General features: G+C 50.5%; 1 protein-coding gene across 3 annotated transcripts in view; it reads right to left on the bottom strand.

The window, feature by feature from the left end:
- Positions 1-17685, bottom strand: part of gtf2h4 (general transcription factor IIH, polypeptide 4) — an 84678-nt gene that overhangs the window by 55857 nt on the left and 11136 nt on the right. For all 3 annotated transcript variants that reach the window (XM_041212829.1, XM_041212827.1, XM_041212828.1), the window contains exons 2-4: positions 9764-9897; positions 7111-7215; positions 1733-1864 (exon numbers count right to left, since the gene is read on the bottom strand). In XM_041212829.1, coding sequence (XP_041068763.1) covers positions 1733-1864; positions 7111-7215; positions 9764-9876 — 350 coding nt within the window. In that variant the 5' untranslated portion in view covers positions 9877-9897. The remainder of the gene's footprint in view (positions 1-1732; positions 1865-7110; positions 7216-9763; positions 9898-17685) is intronic.

The raw sequence follows: 17685 nt of genomic DNA, 5'->3' as shown, positions 1-17685 counted from the left end.
AGAGGGTAGTGAGTGTCTGGAATTCGCTGCCAGAGGAGATGGTGGAAGCAGGTACGATAGTGGTGTTTAAGAGGCAGCTTGACAAATACATGAAGAGGATGGGAATAGAGGGATACAGACCCCGGAAGTGCAAAATGTTTTAGTTGACGAGCAATATGATCGGCGCAGGCTTGGAGGGCCGAAGAGCCTGTTCCTCTGCTGTACCTTTCTTTGATCTTTGTTCATCTTGTTGCTGTCCTGGGGGTGTTTGATGGAACAGTGTAGAGGGAGATTTTACTCTGCATCTAACCCCATGCTGTGCCTGCCCTGGGATTGTTTGATTTATGTACATACGACCATATGAAATAGAAGCAGAAGTAGGCCATTCGGCCCCTCGAGCCTGCTCCGCCATCCATTAAGATCATGGCCGCTTGGTTTGTGTTTCAAGTTTCACACGCCCATCTACCCTCCCCGACAACTTTGATTTCCTTGCCTAACAAGAATCTATCTACCTCCGCCTTAAAAAATATTCGATGACCCCGCTTCCACCATCTCCAATTCCAAAATTGCACAGCCCTCAGAGAGAAAAAAATTCTCATCCTTGTCCCATAAGGGCGACCCCTAATTTTAAAACAGTGTCCCCTAGTTCTGGACTCATCCAAAAGGGGAAACATCCTTTCCACCTCCTCCTTGTCGAGACCGTTCAGGATCTTATACACCTCAATCAAATCACCCTTCACTCTTCTAAACTCCAGTGGAAACAAGCCCAGCCTGTCCAACCTTTCCTCATAAGACAAACTGCTCATTCCAGGTATCAATCTAGTAAACCCCCTCTGAGCTGCCTCCAACACATTTACATCCTTCCTTAAATAAGGAGACCAAAACTACACACAGTATTTAAGATACTGTCTCACCAATGTCCTGTAAAACTGAAGCATAACGTCCTTACTTTTGTGTTCAGTTCCTCTTCTAATAAAGGACAGCATTCCATTAGCCTTCTTGATTACATGTACCTGCAAACTAACTTTTTGTGACTCATGCACCAGAACACTAGATCCTCTGCATCTCGGAGCTCTGCAGACCTTCTCCATTTAAATAATGCTCTGCTTTTTTGTTCTTCCTGCCAATGTGAGTAATGTCACATTTGCCTGCCTGCCAGATTTTTTTTAAGAGGGAGCTTCACTCTGTATCTAACCCGTGCTGTACATGAGCTGAATGCTTTATGCTGACTCCAGGTACCTGAAAGGCAAAGTGCTCCATTTCCCACTTTATGGGCGCATTTGATTGCAAAGTGATGTTGCTAAATGCCCGGTTATTTTCTGACAATGAAATTAGCATTTAGGCAAGGCACCGTTGCTATGGTTACTAAAAGCACTGGCGACTTAATTGCTGCAAATTGAAGCCTATTTGAGGGAAGGCCGTCATGTTCACTGTGGCAGGTCAACCGCAGCACCTCCGGGGGAATCCCAGAGCATTCGTGAGATGGCTGAGCCACTGTTCACAGGGACGGCTCATCTCTGGAATCACACAGGAGCAAGGGGAGTCAGCCTGTTCCAGAATGAATTGGGGAGGAGGTCAACGTCCAGGAAGAAACGTCTGTTCTGACCACCTTCGCACACGCAGGATACGCACAATCACACACATACGCTCATGGGCACGCTCACGCACAAAAAAGAGTCGCCCACACTCGCACAGGCATACGCACGCTCACAGATCCAGCACCACTGGGCACAGCCACGCCACCGTCACTCACCCTCCAAGAAGCGCGATACGAAGGTTCTCCTTGAAGATGGGATTGAGGACCAGGCCCTGCAGTCCACCGGGAAGCTGCTGGGAATGCCAGAGCCGAAGCCCCATCAGGATGCTCATGCACTCATCGTGATCCCTGCGGAGGGAGGGCAGAGAGAGAGAGAGAGAGAGAGAGAGAGAGAGGTCACAGTCACAGCCGGCACCGCCTGAGCGCCAACAAACGGCCCCTGCTTATAAAAACTAGAACGGTTATGAATAACACACAGGAACGGCTGGGATGAAGACGACACTTTGGCCCATCTGATCTCCTTCTTCCGTTTTGCGTGATGTGAGCACCCTGGTCCAGAGGCAATTGTTTGAAGTGTGCCTCCTTGCGTGGTTAAGCTCGGAAACCGGGGTCAATCCCGGCCCCGGGCTAAAGCTTCAGAGGAGCCCAGAGGTGGTTTGGCACCCACCCCGCCCCCCAAGCTTGGTGTGCAGGCCCGCCTCATGGGGAGGCGCCCTGACACTCATGAACCAAACTCCCAGCTATGTGGAATTAGCCCCAGTCTCGTGGATACGTTGGGAGAGTTGAAGGCCAAGGGTTCAAACCCCTGACAGAAAATCTGGAGTGGAGCCCAAAGGTGGACGGACGCCTCGCTTTGTTGTCTTTCTGGCAACTCCTGCAGCTGAGTTGGTGCCAAACATGACGTTCTACATTCCCCTTGGACCCAACCAGGGAGGATGAGAGGTTTTTGGGGTCGGCGGGTGGGGGGGGGGGGGGAAAGGGGTAGACACCCTGACATTGGGGAAGCTCAGGGTCTCCATACATTTTGCTCGCGCTTGTGCCCCAGAGAGGGCATTCCACTTTCTCTGAACAGAATTGTCCACTGAGGCTCGAACTGGCGAGACTGAAGGCTGCTAGTGTGTGTGTGTGTGTGTGTGTGTGTGTGTGTGTGTATGTGCGCGCGCGCGCATCCTGGTCTCACCCAGCATTCCAGTTATTCATCACCCTGCTCACGAAGACGCCAATCCCGACATGCTCACCGCAACCCTGCACCACCACCAGTCCCCACCCACACCACAGCACCACCCCCCAACACCGGGGTCACCTAGCCCTATGGCCCCGGGGTCATCGAGTCCTATGGCCTTAGTGCAACTGAAAGCAAGGCTAAGAAGAAAGATTTGCATTTATATAGCGCCTTTCACAACCTCAGGGTTTCACAGCCTCGTGTAAGCCCAGAGTGAAAATTGAAGGTGGGGGTGTGGAGGAGTCATGGGGGTGTGGAGGAGTCAGCGGTTTAGGGATGTTGAGCTAGGGGATGGAGGGGTGAGGTGTGGCAGAGAAGGATGTTAAACTCCTGAGGAAACATCCACCTTTTTACAGGCTGCGGCTGTGGCAGTGATCGGGCCTCAGAGAACGGACGATCGAGCCAGCCCACCAACTGAAACGAAAAACAAACCCCACAACCAATCGAAGGGGCCCCGCGGTTGTCAAAACTCAGGCCAAGCTCCACGTCCGCCGCCGGGGGTTGGGAAACAGCAGATGCACAGCAAGCTCCCACAAACGGCAATGAGATGATGATGCCCAGGCCTTGCTTCAGTGGTCTGGTCTGAGAGGTAAGTACTGAACCAGGACAGCAGGGGCTCCTTGCTCATTCGAAATAGCAGCCAAGAGATCCTCTACAGCCATCTGAGGAGGGGGCGGAATCAGGGGCTCGGTTTAACGTTTCATTCGAAAGAGGGCATCTCCGACGGGGCAGCTCTCCCTCCGGGCCGGCACCGGTAGCGACATCAAACGGTCAAGTCTCTACGGAGAAGGTCCCAAACCTACAGCTTCTGACTCAGAGGCAAGAGTGCTACCTACTGACACCCCCATGGGTTTACGGTTCATATATGTGAAATTCCAGTTCTTTTGTTTTAAATAAAAGAGAGAGAAACACTGTAGATGCTGGATGCATGAAACAGAAGAATGCTGGGAACAGGTCAGGCAGTGTCCATGAAGAAAGGCGTAACGTTGGGTGACACTATGGTTCCGTGACGCTGAATGCCAGCAAGTGACTGTCTCCGAAATGTTAGCTTTTAATCCCCCTCAGTTCCATTATTAATGTGCGGAATAAGTCAAATAGATAAATGCATAAGCAGACTGGGCCTGTATCCATTGGAGTCCAGAAGATTGAGAGGTGACCTTATCGAAGCAAATAAGGTCCTGAGGGGACTTCAGAGGGTGGATGCTGAGGGCATGTTTCCCCTTGTGGGAGAGATTAGAACTAGGGGCCACAGTTTAAAAGTAAGGGGTCACCCATTTAAGGCGGAGATGAGGAGAAATCTTTTCCCTCAGAGGGTCGTGAATCCTTAGAACTTTCCTACCCAGGGAGCGGCGGAGGCTGGGTCGATGAATATTTTTAAGGCAGAGGTAGGCAGGCTCTTGACTAGCAAGAGGATCAAAGGTTATCGGCGGGAAAGTGGAATGGAGGCTGCAATCAGGTCAGCCATGGTCTTACTGAACAGCGCAGCGGGCTCGAGGGGCTGAATGGCCCACTCCTGCCCTGAGGGGAGTTCTCGCCGGTGCCCGAGGCCAACGCCAATCCCGCAGCCAACCTTTCCGCCAGAGGGATACTTGGTGCACTCGGCACGTGGCTGTTTTGTGGGATCTTGCTATTCACACAATGGCAGCGTTTCCCACGTTGCGGCAGTGACTAGGCTTTCGAGGGTCTTTTCGCTTGCTGAAAAGCGCTGCAGGATTCCCCGAGTTGGTGAAAGGCGCTGGGTGAACTGAATGCCCCGATTTTAGTTGAAACCTCCATGGATCTGCATTCCCAGAGCAGTGCAGCAGTAAAGAGAGAAAATAAAATCTCAAGTCAAGGTAACGGAAAGAGGACAATCAGTAACCCCCTGCGCACCTCCGCACCCCACTCCAGCCGTCTCAGAAAACAGCCGTTCCTTTGGTTTGGTTTTTCTGTAAAATGTTATAGCCGTGGGAGGGAAGTCAGGGAGGGCGGGGGGGGTGGGGGCTGAGCAAATAGCCTTGTGGCCCTGCACTCTCTGACTGACGCTGCACCATCAGCAGGGATGGGATCACACAGCCACGCTCTCAACGTCTCAAAAATAGTCACAGCCACCTGCTCAGACACAGCATATGGTGCCACAGTCTCCAGCTTCCCAGTCCCCAGGCTTCGTATGTGTGACCTGCACCATCTGCCTCAACCACAGGTTTCACCAAGTATCCAGACTTCAGGGAATCAAAAATAGTGAAGTGAAAAAGGCAGTGAGTTCCTCAACTTATTTTGGATGGTTGGATGTGACAGTGGGTCAGACACTGTCCTTTCCCTCCTCTGGGACCGGGTGGGACAGTGGGTCAGACACTGTCCTTTCCCTCCTCTGGGACTGGGTGGGACAGTGGGTCAGACACTGTCCTTTCCCTCCTCTGGGACTGGGTGGGACAGTGGGTCAGACACTGTCCTTTCCCTCCTCTGGGACTGGGTGGGACAGTGGGTCAGACACTGTCCTTTCCCTCCTCTGGGACTGGGTGGGACAGTGGGTCAGACACTGTCCTTTCCTCCTCTGGGACCGGGTGGGACAGTGGGTCAGACACTGTCCTTTCCCCCTCTGGGACTGGGTGGGACAGTGGGTCAGACACTGTCCTTTCCTCCTCTGGGACCGGGTGGGACAGTGGGTCAGACACTGTCCTTTCCCTCCTCTGGGACTGGGTGGGACAGTGGGTCAGACACTGTCCTTTCCCTCCTCTGGGACTGGGTGGGACAGTGGGTCAGACACTGTCCTTTCCTCCTCTGGGACCGGGTGGGACAGTGGGTCAGACACTGTCCTTTCCTCCTCTGGGACCGGGTGGGACAGTGGGTCAGACACTGTCCTTTCCCCCTCTGGGACTGGGTGGGACAGTGGGTCAGACACTGTCCTTTCCCTCCTCTGGGACTGGGTGGGACAGTGGGTCGGACACTGTCCTTTCCCTCCTCTGGGACTGGGTGGGACAGTGGGTCAGACACTGTTCTTTCCCCTCTCTGGGACCGGGTGGGATAGCGGGTCAGTCACTGTGTCGTGTGTGTGTGTGTGTGTGTGTGTGTGTGTGTGCGCGCACTGTAGATGGAAAGTTAGCTGCCGGATGTGTCCTACTTTGGACCTTATTTATTTGTTGAACAATGTCCTCTACTTCAGTTGGCACCAATTTGAGGCAATTAAGTATAATAGGTGGTTGCACCTTCAAATTCCAATTACTCACTGCATACCAACCTCTGCCCAAAATACCTGAAGCATGTAGCACACAGCTTTCTGATTGATGATTATGGCAACAGGAAACAATTTCTGTTACTGAGTGGCTTGCTCGACCATTTCGAAGAGTCAGCCGCATTGCTGTGGGCCTGGAGTCACATGTAGGCCAGACCAGGTGAGGATGGCAGATTTCCTTCCCTGAAGGACATTGGTGAACCAGATGGGTTATTATTACTCGTTCCTGGGATGTGAGCATCGCAGGCAGGGCCAGCATTTATTGCCCACCCCTAATTGCCCGAGAGAGGTGAGAGCCGCCTTTTTGAGCCGCTGCTTCGTTCAGGCACCTGGGTTACCAGTCCCGTCTGCTCGGTGCTTTTTCACACTTTCAGGCGGACACGCCACCAAACAGGCGAGCTGGTCATTTAACTTATTGCTGTTTGAGGTTGTGCTCCAACCTGCTGCCTTCAAATTCACTCTGGCTGTGAAGAGGTCCGGCCTACGTGGGACTCCAGACCCACAGCAACGTGGCTGACTCTTCGAAACAGCCGAGCGAGCTGCTCGGTAACAGAAATTGCTTCCTGTTGCCATAATGATCAATCAGAAAGCCGGGTGCTACGTGCTTCAGGTACTTTGGGCAGAGGTTGGTACGCAGTGAGTAACTGGAATTTGAAGGTGCAACCACCTTAATTGCCTCGAATTGGTGTTGGGTTACGGGGGCGGGGGTGGGGAGGGTGGGGTGGGGGGTGGGGGGGGGGGGGGGGGGCGCCTGAGGTCGCAAAAGGTGCTATGGGAATGCAAACGATCTCTTTCTAACAAAGGCGGACCGTCTTGTTTCAGCTAAGCCCGGCACCAGCCGGCCTTTCTTCCGCCTCAGCAAGCGTAAGGTGATGTGTGCTGCCGCTGGGCGGGACCTCGTCGACAGAACTTCCCCCTCAATCCCTCGCACCCCTGTCGAGTTAGATTAAAACGACCCCCCACCCCCCCCCACCACCACCACCAAGGTGTTCAGTGTCTCGGCTCGCTGTAAGCCGCCGTGGGCCTGTGCCCAAGTGTTGCCCAGCGGGAGGACAGTGAAGCCGATCTTGTGAAAGGAAGTAAACGGGTGGCGTTCGTGTTTTAACAAGTCGAACTGGGGTCAAGCGACAGCGAACCGGATGTAACTTGGCAGAGCAGTACCGCTGGTTATCTTTCTTCACCCAGAAGGTGACGGCAGCCTGGGGCAGGGGTTGATCCAAGAACAGCAATCGCATGACGTAATTCTGAGCCAGTGCCGGCAGCTCCCTGAGGAAAAGGAAGGAGACGGGAACAAATTAGCCAGGGTTGTGGGGGGATGGGGGGGAAAGAGCACTTACATTATTTTGCACCAACACTCGGCAGTGACAATGGAAACAGGCAGTGAGATTATAAAGCAGGCGGTCTCATATCGATCAGCCGTTACAGGCCAGGCCATCAATAGCCCCAAATATTGAGCAGGTGACATATTGAGGGGCAACAGCAGTTCCACATGTTTTGCGTCCCTCTGCCCAAGTCCGGTCTCATCCCCGTACTCGCTTGGACAAAAGTATCACAACAATTCTTTCATAATAAAACCAACTAGGCTGCTGACTGTTAGCTAGTGACTTCTGAAAGAAAGAAAGATATTCTTTCATTGATTCAGCGCTTTTCATGACTACCAAACAGGTTTTTTTTTTAATTCATTCACGGGATGTGGGCTTCGCTGGCTGGGCCAGCGTTAATTGCCCTTGAGAAGGTGGTGCTGAGCTGCCTTCTTGAACCGCTGCAGTCCATGTGGTGTGGGTACACCCACAGTGCTGTCAGGGAGGGAGCTCCAGGATTTTGACCCAGCGACAGTGAAGGAACGGTGATATAATCCCAAGTCAGGATAGCGAGTGGCTTGGTGGGGAACTTCCAGGGGTGGTGTTCCCACCTATCTGCTACCCTTGACCTTCTAGATGGTGGTGGTTGTGGGTTTGGAAGGTGCTGTTGAAGGAACCTTGATGAATTTCTGCAGTGCATCTCGTAGATGGTACACACTGCTGCTACTGTGTGCCAGTAGTGGGGGGAGTGAATGTTTGTAGATGTGGTGCCAATCAAGCGGGGCTGCTTTATCCTGGATAGTGTCCAGCTTCTTGAGTGTTGTGGGAGCTGCACTCACCCAGGCAAATGGGGAGCATTCCATCATACTCCTGACCTGTGCCATGTTGGTGGTGGACAGGCTTTGGGGAGTCAGAAAGTGAGTTACCCAATGCAGGCTTCCTAGCCTCTGACCTGCTCTTGTAGCCACAGTATTTATATGGCTAGTCTAGTTCAGTTTCTGGTCAATGGTAACCCCCAGAATGTTGATAGTAGGGGATTCAGTGATGATAATGCCATTGAACATCAAGAAGCGCTGGTTGGATTCTCTCTTGTTGGAGATGGTCATTGCCTGGCACTTGTGTGGCGCGAATGTTACTTGTCACTTGTCAGCCCAAGCCTGGATATTGTCCAGGTCTTGCTGCATTTGGATATGGACTGTTTCAGTATCTCAGTAGTTGCGAATGGTGCTGAACATTGTGCAATCATCAGTGAACATCTCCACTTCTGACCTTATTATGGAAGGAAGGTCATTGATTAAACAGCTGAAGATGGTTGGGCCAAGGAAACTCCTGCAATGATATCCTGGAGTTGAGATGACTGACCTCCAACAACCACAACCATCTTCCTTTGTGCTAGGTGTGACTCCAACCAACGGAGAGTTTTCTCCGATTCCCATTGACCCCAGTTTTTCTCGGGCTCCTTGATGCCACACTCGGTCAAACGCGGCCTTGGTGTCAAGGGCAGTCACTCTCACCTCACCTTGGGAGTTCAGCTCTTGTCCATGTTTGAACCAATGCTGTAATGAGGTCAGGAGCTGAGTGGCCCTGGTGGAACCCAAACTGGGTGTCAGTGAGCAGGTTATTGCTAAGCAACTGCCATTTGATAGCACTGTTGATGACTAGGTGCATTACTTTACTGATCATGGAGAGTACACTGATGGGGAGGTAATTGGCCGGGTTGGATTTGTCCTGCTTTCTGTGTACAGGACATATCTGGGCAATTTTCCACATAGCCGGGTAGATGCCAGTGTTGTAGCTGTACTGGAATAGCTTGGCTAGGGGCGCGGCAAGTTTTGGAGCACAAGTCTTCAGTGCTGTTGCTGAAATGTTGTCAGGACCCATAGACTCTGCAGCACCTCACAACCAATGAAGAACTTACTGAAGTGTGGTCACTGTTGTAATGTTGGAAACGCAGCAGCCAGTGTGTGCACAGTAAGCTGCCACAACAGCACTGCGACAATGTAAAATACAGATTATCTAGGCAATGTTACTCAAGGGATAAATATTGGCCAGGACACCTTGGATAACTCCCTGCTCGTCTTCAAAATCGTGCCATGGGATCTTTACATCCAAGTGAGCAAGTAGATGGGACCTTGGTTTAAAGTCTCATTTGAAAGACGGCACTTCCAACAGTGCAGTGCTCCCTCAATGCTGTACTGGAGTGTCAGCCTGGAATTGTTATGCTGGAGTGGGACTTGAACCTTGTGAGTCAGAATCAAGAATGTGGCCACTGAGCCATGGTGGGGGTATGCAGTTTGGGTGTTATGTGCCCGCACACGTGTGTGCGCGCTTGTGTGTGCATGTGCACGTATGTACGTGTGTGTCTTTGTGCAAGAGCGCAAATGCGCGAGCGTGTGTTTGCACGCTTGCATGTACACGTGTGCATTTACGTACGTGTGCGCTTGTGTGTTTATGTACGCACATGCGCGCTCTGTCTGTCTATATACAGATCGCCACTCGTGGCCTTGTCTTACCTGAAGACAGCCAGGCATGTTGCCGGGTGGTTGTACAGCTTGTCGAGAATGGTCGGACTGAGGCTCCTCATGTACTCGTGCAGATTCTTACACTTCAGCTTCTCCCGCTGCATGGTCGGTCTGGCACAGGGGCACTGCCAGGGTGGTTGGTGGGAGGAGATGAGAGAAGGGAAACGGGTTAGCTAGTGTTGCAAGTGAACCCAAGTCACGGTGCACAGACAGGCGGCAGTTAAAACTAGGAGCGAGGTTACGCAGCACATCTGGTGGGCACATGCCTTATCTGCACGCACTCACCAACCATCCCCTACCTTCAGCCTCACTGCTCTAAGCAAACCAAACCAAAACTCCATTACCCAGAGAATAGGGAACTCGAGACCATATAGAATGGTTGGGGCAAATAGCGGGGACATGTTAGGTGTTAAGGGTAATGTCACTGGACTAGCAATCCAGAGGCTCTTGGGGACACAGTTTCAAATCCCACCACGGCAGCTGGTAGAATTTAAATTCCGTCAATAAACTCTGGAATATAAAGCCAGTCTCAGTAATGTTGACCACGAAACAATCATCGAGAAAACCCATCTAGTTCACTGATCCCCTTCAGGGAAGGAAATCTGCCAACACTGGCTGGTCTGGTCTACACACGACTCCAGGTCCACAGTAACTGGTTAGCACTTTGGCCCTCGGACACTCAGCTCAAGGGCAATTAGGGATGGGCAGCAGCTTCTGACTCTGCTGGTGACCACTGCTTCCCACGAAAGGATAAAGGAAATGGCACTTAATGCATTTAAGGGGGAAGCTAGGGTTAGTGCAGGAGGAAGGAATAAGAGGAAATTCTGATAAGGGCAGATGAAGAGGGAGCATAAACCTTGAGGGCTGAATGCAAACTTGATGCAAATCTGTGCAAGGAATAAATTCTCTTAAAAGAAGAGAATGCGGAGAAGCTGAGGAGGGGGAAGCCTGACTTGATCTCTAAAGTTATGAAGGGGTTTGATGGGCTGAACGTAGGGAACTGTTTCCACTTGCCAGCGGGACCAGGACACTATAGTCACTATGACAGTCACATTAGGAAATCAGGACAAATGACCTCACCCAAAAGAATGAGGAGAATGTGGAACTCGCCACCACAGGGAGTGGCTGAGGCGGATACCATAGATGCCTCTGAGGGGGAAGCTGGATAAACGCATGAGAGAGGAGGAATGGAAGGAGGAGTTGATGGAGGGAGGTGAAGACGGATGGGAGGAGGCTCGTGTGGACCATCAAAGCCAACACGGGCCATTTGCTCTGAATGGGCTCATCTCTGTGCTGTACAATTCTATCTAACTTCACAAATTGGCAAAGGTGAACCATCGGACCAGAAGCCACGTTGTCCTGATCAAGATCAGGGGCCAACCATCCTGGTGGTGCACCCCAGGCACTACAACGATCAACCGAGCAAAGGGATTGATTCCTGAGTTACAGACAGATTGTTGATAGCTAAGGGAGTCAAGGGTTATGGTGGGATTGGGGAAGGTGGGCAGGCAGGAAAGCAGAGTTAAGACCATTGAATGGAAGAGCAGGTTGGAAGGGCTGAATGGCGTATTCCTGCTCCTAAGGGTTGTGTGCGGCACCATCATACCCCTCCAGCTCTTGAGAAACATCTTGGATCGCCCCGCCTGAAGCTAGTGACGTTATAATGCATGGGCAGTGCTGTGCGCACAGCAAGATCCCACAAACAGATCCCGGAGGAATGCGGTGGTGGTGCTGGGTCAGGCACGGAATAACGTGCCCAGCCCAGGTCGTTCCCGGAGGTTCTGTGGAAGGGTTGAACCCACAGCCCTCTGACTCAGAGAAGAAACAGCCAAGCAAAGCTGACAGCGATTGCAGCTGCCTTACCTCACAAACATCTGTTAGAGCACTTGTGACAGGCAGGCAGCAAACCTCACACAACCCACTATGCTTTAGTGTTGCATATTACACTGTGACACAAAAATCATTAGCTCAAACTGCAGCAACGCCTGTCACTGTTTCCCCAGTGGATTGCACAGTATCTGTACTCCAGTGTTATACACTGGCAGACCTGTACCCACCAGAACTGTACCCCAGTGTTATACACTGACAGACCTGTACCCACCAGAACTGTACTCCAGTGTTATATGCTGACAGACCTGTACCCACCAGCACTATACCCCAGTGTTATACACTGACAGACCTGTACCCACCAGCATTGTACCCCAGTGTTATACACTGACAGACCTGTACCCACCAGAACTGTACCCCAGTGTTTATATAGTGACAGATCTGTACCCACCAGAACTGTACTCCAGTGTTATACAGTGACAGACCTGTACCCACCAGCACTGTACCCCAGTGTTATACAGTGACAGACCTGTACCCACCAGCACGGTGCCCTGGTGTTATACACTGACAGACCTGTACCCACAAGCACTATACCCCAGTGTTATACACTGACAGACCTGTACACACCAGCACTGAACCCCAGTGTTATATAGTGACAGACCTGTACCCACCAGCACGGTGCCCTGGTGTTATACACTGACAGGCCTGTACCCACCAGCACTGAACCCCAGTGTTATATAGTGACAGGCCTGTATCCAACAGTACGGAACCCCAGTGCTAATATAGTGACAGGCCTGTACCCATCAGTACTGAACACCAGTGTTTATATAGTGACAGACCTGTACATCAGGTACTGTACCCCAGTGTTTATATAGTGACAAGCCTGTACATCAAGTACTGAACCCCAGTGTTTATACAGTGACAGGCCTGTACATCAAGTACTGAACCCCAGTGTTTATATAGTGACAAGCCTGTACATCAGGTACTCTACCCCAGTGTTTATCTCGTGACAAGCCTGTACATCAAGTACTGAACCCCAGTTACACAGTGTTACACAGTGACAGACCTCTACCACCCAGCACTGTACCCCAGTGTTTATATAGTGACAGGCATGTACCCATCAGAACTGTACCCCAGTGTTATACACTGACAGACCTGTACCCACCAGAACTATGCCCCAGTGTTATAGTGTTATACACTGACAGACCTGTACCCACCAGCACTGTACCCCAATATTATACACTGACAGATCTGTACCCACCAGAACTATAACCCAGTGTTATACACTGACAGACCTGTACCCACCAGAACTATAACCCAGTGATATACACTGACAGACCTGTACCCACCAGAACTATACCCCAGTGTTATACACTGACAGACCTGTACCCACCAGCACTATGCACCGGTGTTATACACTGACAGATCTGTATCCACCAGCACTGTACCCCAGTGTTATACACTGACAGACCTGTACCCACCAGCACTGTACCCCAGTGTTATACACTGATCGACCTGTACTCACCAGCACTGAACCCCAGTGTTTATATAGTGACAGGCCTGTACCCATCAGAACTGTACCCCAATGTTATACACTGACAAACCTGTACCCACCAGCACTGTACCCCAGTGTTATTCACTGATAGATCTGTACCCACCAGCACTGTACCCCAGTGTTATACACTGACAGACCTGTACCCACCAGCACTGTACCCCAGTGTTATTCACTGATAGATCTGTACCCACCAGCACTGTACCCCAGTGTTTATATAGTGACAAGCCTGTACATCAGGTACTGAACACCAGTGTTTATATAGTGACAGGCCTGTACCCATCAGCACTGTACCCCAGTGTTTATATAGTGACAGGCCTGTACTCATCAGAACTGTACCCCAATGTTATACACTGACAGACCTGTACCCACCAGCACTGTACCCCAGTGTTATACACTGACAGACCTGTACCCACCATCACTATACCCCAGTGTTATACACTGACAGACCTGTACCCACCAGCACTATGCACCGGTGTTATACACTGACAGACCTGTACCCATCAGTACTGAACCCCAGTGTTTATATAGTGACAGACCTGTACCCACCAGCACTGTACCCCAGTGTTATACACTGACAGACCTGTACCCACCAGCACTGTACCCCAGTGTTATACACTGACAGACCTGTACCCACAAGCACTGTACCCCAGTGTTATACACTGACAGACCTGTACCCACCAGCACTGTACCCCAGTGTTATATAGTGACAGACCTGTACCCATCAGTACTGTACCCCAGTGTTATACATTGACAGACCTGTACCCATCAGTACTGTACCCCAGTGTTATATACTGACAGACCTGTACCCACCAGCACGGTACCCCAGTGTTATACACTGACAGACCTGTACCCATCAGTACTGTACCCCAGTGTTATACACTGACAGGCCTGTATCCACCAGCACTGTACCCCAGTGTTATATACTGACAGACCTGTACCCACCAGCACTATACCCCAGTGTTATACACTGACAGACCTGTACCCATCAGTACTGAACCCCAGTGTTTATATAGTGACAGAACTGTACCCATCAGTACTGAACCCCAGTGTTTATATAGTGACAGACCTGTACCCATCAGTACTGAACCCCAGTGTTTATATAGTGACAGACCTGTACCCATCAGTACTGTACCCCAGTGTTTATACACTGACAGACCTGTACCCATCAGTACTGTACCCCAGTGTTTATACACTGACAGACCTGTACCCATCAGTACTGAACCCCAGTGTTTATATAGTGACAGACCTGTACCCATCAGTACTGTACCCCAGTGTTTATATAGTGACAGGCCTGTACATCAAGTACTGAACCCCAGTGTTTATATAGTGACAGACCTGTACCCACCAGCACTGTACCCCAATGTTATACACTGACAGACCTGTACCCACCAGCACTGTACCCCAGTGTTATACACTGACAGACCTGTACCCACCAGCACTGTACCCCAATGTTATACACTGACAGACCTGTACCCACCATCACTATACCCCAGTGTTATACACTGACAGACCTGTACCCACCAGCACTATGCACCGGTGTTATACACTGACAGACCTGTACCCATCAGTACTGAACCCCAGTGTTTATATAGTGACAGACCTGTACCCACCAGCACTGTACCCCAGTGTTTATATAGTGACAGACCTGTACCCATCAGTACTGTACCCCAGTGTTTATATAGTGACAAGCCTGTACATCAAGTACTGAACCACAGTGTTTATATAGTGACAGGCCTGTACATCAAGTACTGTACCCCAGTGTTTATCTTGTGACAAGCCTGTACATCAAGTACTGAACCCCAGTGTTACACAGTGACAGACCTCTACCCACCAGTACTGTACCCCAATGTTTATATAGTGACAGGCTTGTACCCATCAGCATTGTACCCCAGTGTTATACACTGACAGACGTGTACCCACCAGCACTGAACCCCAATGTTATACACTGACAGACCTGTACCCATAAGTACTGTACCCCAGTGTTATACACTGACAGACCTGTACCCACCAGCACTATACCCCAGTGTTATTCATTGATAGATCTGTACCCACCAGCACTATACCCCAGTGTTATACACTGACAGACCTGTACCCACCAGCACTGAACCCCAATGTTATACACTGACAGACCTGTACCCACCAGCACTGAACCCCAATGTTATACACTGACAGACCTGTACCCATAAGTACTGTACCCTAGTGTTATACACTGACAGACCTGTACCCACCAGCACTGTACCCCAGTGTTTATATAGTGACAGGCCTGTACATCAAGTACTGAACCCCAGTGTTTATATAGTGACAGGCCTGTACATCAAGTACTGAACCCCAGTGTTTATACAGTGACAAGCCTGTACATCAGGTACTGAACCCGTGTTTAAATAGTGACAGGCCTGTACCCACCAGCACTGTACCCCAGTGTTATATAGTGACAGGCCTGTACCCACCAGCACTGTACCCCAATATTATACACTGACAGACCTGTACCCACCAGCACTGTACCCCAGTGTTATACACTGACAGACCTGTACCCACCAGCACTGTACCCCAGTGTTCTCTAGTGACAGACCTGTACCCACCAGCACTGTACCCCAGTGTTATACACTGACAGACCTGTACCCACCAGCACTGTACCCCAGTGTTATATAGTGACAGGCCTGTATCCATCAGTACTGAACCCCAGTGTTACAGTGAAAGACCTGTATCTGCCAGCACTGTACCCCAGTGTTATACACTGATAGACCTCTACCCACCAGCACTGTACCCCAGTGTTTATCTCGTGACAAGCCTGTACATCAAGTACTGAACCCCAGTGTTTAAATAGTGACAGGCCTGTACCCATCAGTACTGTACCCCAGTGTTTATACAGTGACAGGCCTGTACCCACCATCACTGTACCCCAGTGTTATATAGTGACAGACCTGTACCCATCAGTACTGAACCCCAGTGTTTATATAGTGACAGACCTGTACCCATCAGTACTGTACCCCAGTGTTATACACTGACAGACCTGTACCCACCAGCACTGAACCCCAATGTTATACACTGACAGACCTGTACCCATCAGTACTGTACCCCAATGTTATACACTGACAGACCTGTACCCATCAGTACTGTACCCCAGTGTTATACACTGACAGACCTGTACCCACCAGCACTATACCCCAGTGTTATTCACTGATAGATCTGTACCCACCAGCACTGTACCCCAGTGTTATATATTGACAGACCTGTACCCACCAGAACTGTACCCCAATGTTATATACTGACAGACCTGTACCCACCAGCACTATACCCCAGTGTTATTCATTGATAGATCTGTACCCACCAGCACTATACCCCAGTGTTTATATAGTGACAGGCCTGTACATCAAGTACTGAACCCCAGTGTTTATAGTGACAGACCTGTACCCATCAGCACTGTACCCCAATGTTATACACTGACAGACCTGTACCCATCAGAACTGTACCCCAGTGTTATACACTGACAGACCTGTACCCACCAGCACTGTACCCCAATATTATACACTGACAGACCTGTACCCACCAGCACTGTACCCCAGTGTTATATAGTGACAGGCCTGTATCCATCAGTACTGAACCCCAGTGTTACAGTGAAAGACCTGTATCTGCCAGCACTGTACCCCAGTGTTATACACTGATAGACCTCTACCCACCAGCACTGTACCCCAGTGTTTATATAGTGACAGGCCTGTACATCAACTACTGAACCCCAGTGTTTATATAGTGACAAGCCTGTACATCAGGTACTGTACCCCAGTGTTTATCTCGTGACAAGCCTGTACATCAAGTACTGAACCCCAGTGTTACACAGTGACAGACCTCTACCCACCAGCACTGTACCCCAGTGTTTATATAGTGACAGACCTGTACCCATCAGTACTGAACCCCAGTGTTAGTGACAGATCTGTACCCACCAGTGCTGTACCCCAGTGTTTATATAGTGACAGACCTGTACCTATTAGCACTGTACCCCAGTGTTTATATAGTGACAGTCCTGTACCCATCAGTACTGTACCCCAGTGTTACACAGTGACAGACCTGTGTATCTACCAGCACTGTACCCCAGTGTTTATGTAGTGACAGGCCTGTACCTATTAGCACTCTACCCCAGTGTTATATTGTGACAGTCCTGTACCATCCATCAATGTACCCCAGTGTTATACAGGGACAGATTTGTACCCACTGATCTGTTGCCCTATACACCTCCAAACACCAGCTCGAGGCACAGCAGACGATTGTGAGAGCAGATTCTAAATTTTAACTGCTGGCTATTTTGAGTAGACACACATGTCCATCTTCACAGCCCCTTCACCGCAGGTCGCTGGGATTTTTCTGACAGCACTGTCAATGACGAAGAAATAGGCAACACATTCAGAGTGTTAAACTGTGTCACTGACAATTTTCAATGGCTTCATGAGGGCGACGGTTTGATCTCCCCTCTGGTTCTCTTCTTTGCATGCCTCAATGAAATAATCCCCGATTTAAACAGACTGAACTGCCTGAAGAT

Source organism: Carcharodon carcharias, chromosome 19 (assembly GCF_017639515.1).
Source record: "Carcharodon carcharias isolate sCarCar2 chromosome 19, sCarCar2.pri, whole genome shotgun sequence".
NCBI classification, from domain to species: domain Eukaryota; kingdom Metazoa; phylum Chordata; class Chondrichthyes; order Lamniformes; family Lamnidae; genus Carcharodon; species Carcharodon carcharias.
This window is presented reverse-complemented; position numbering and strand designations above follow the sequence as displayed.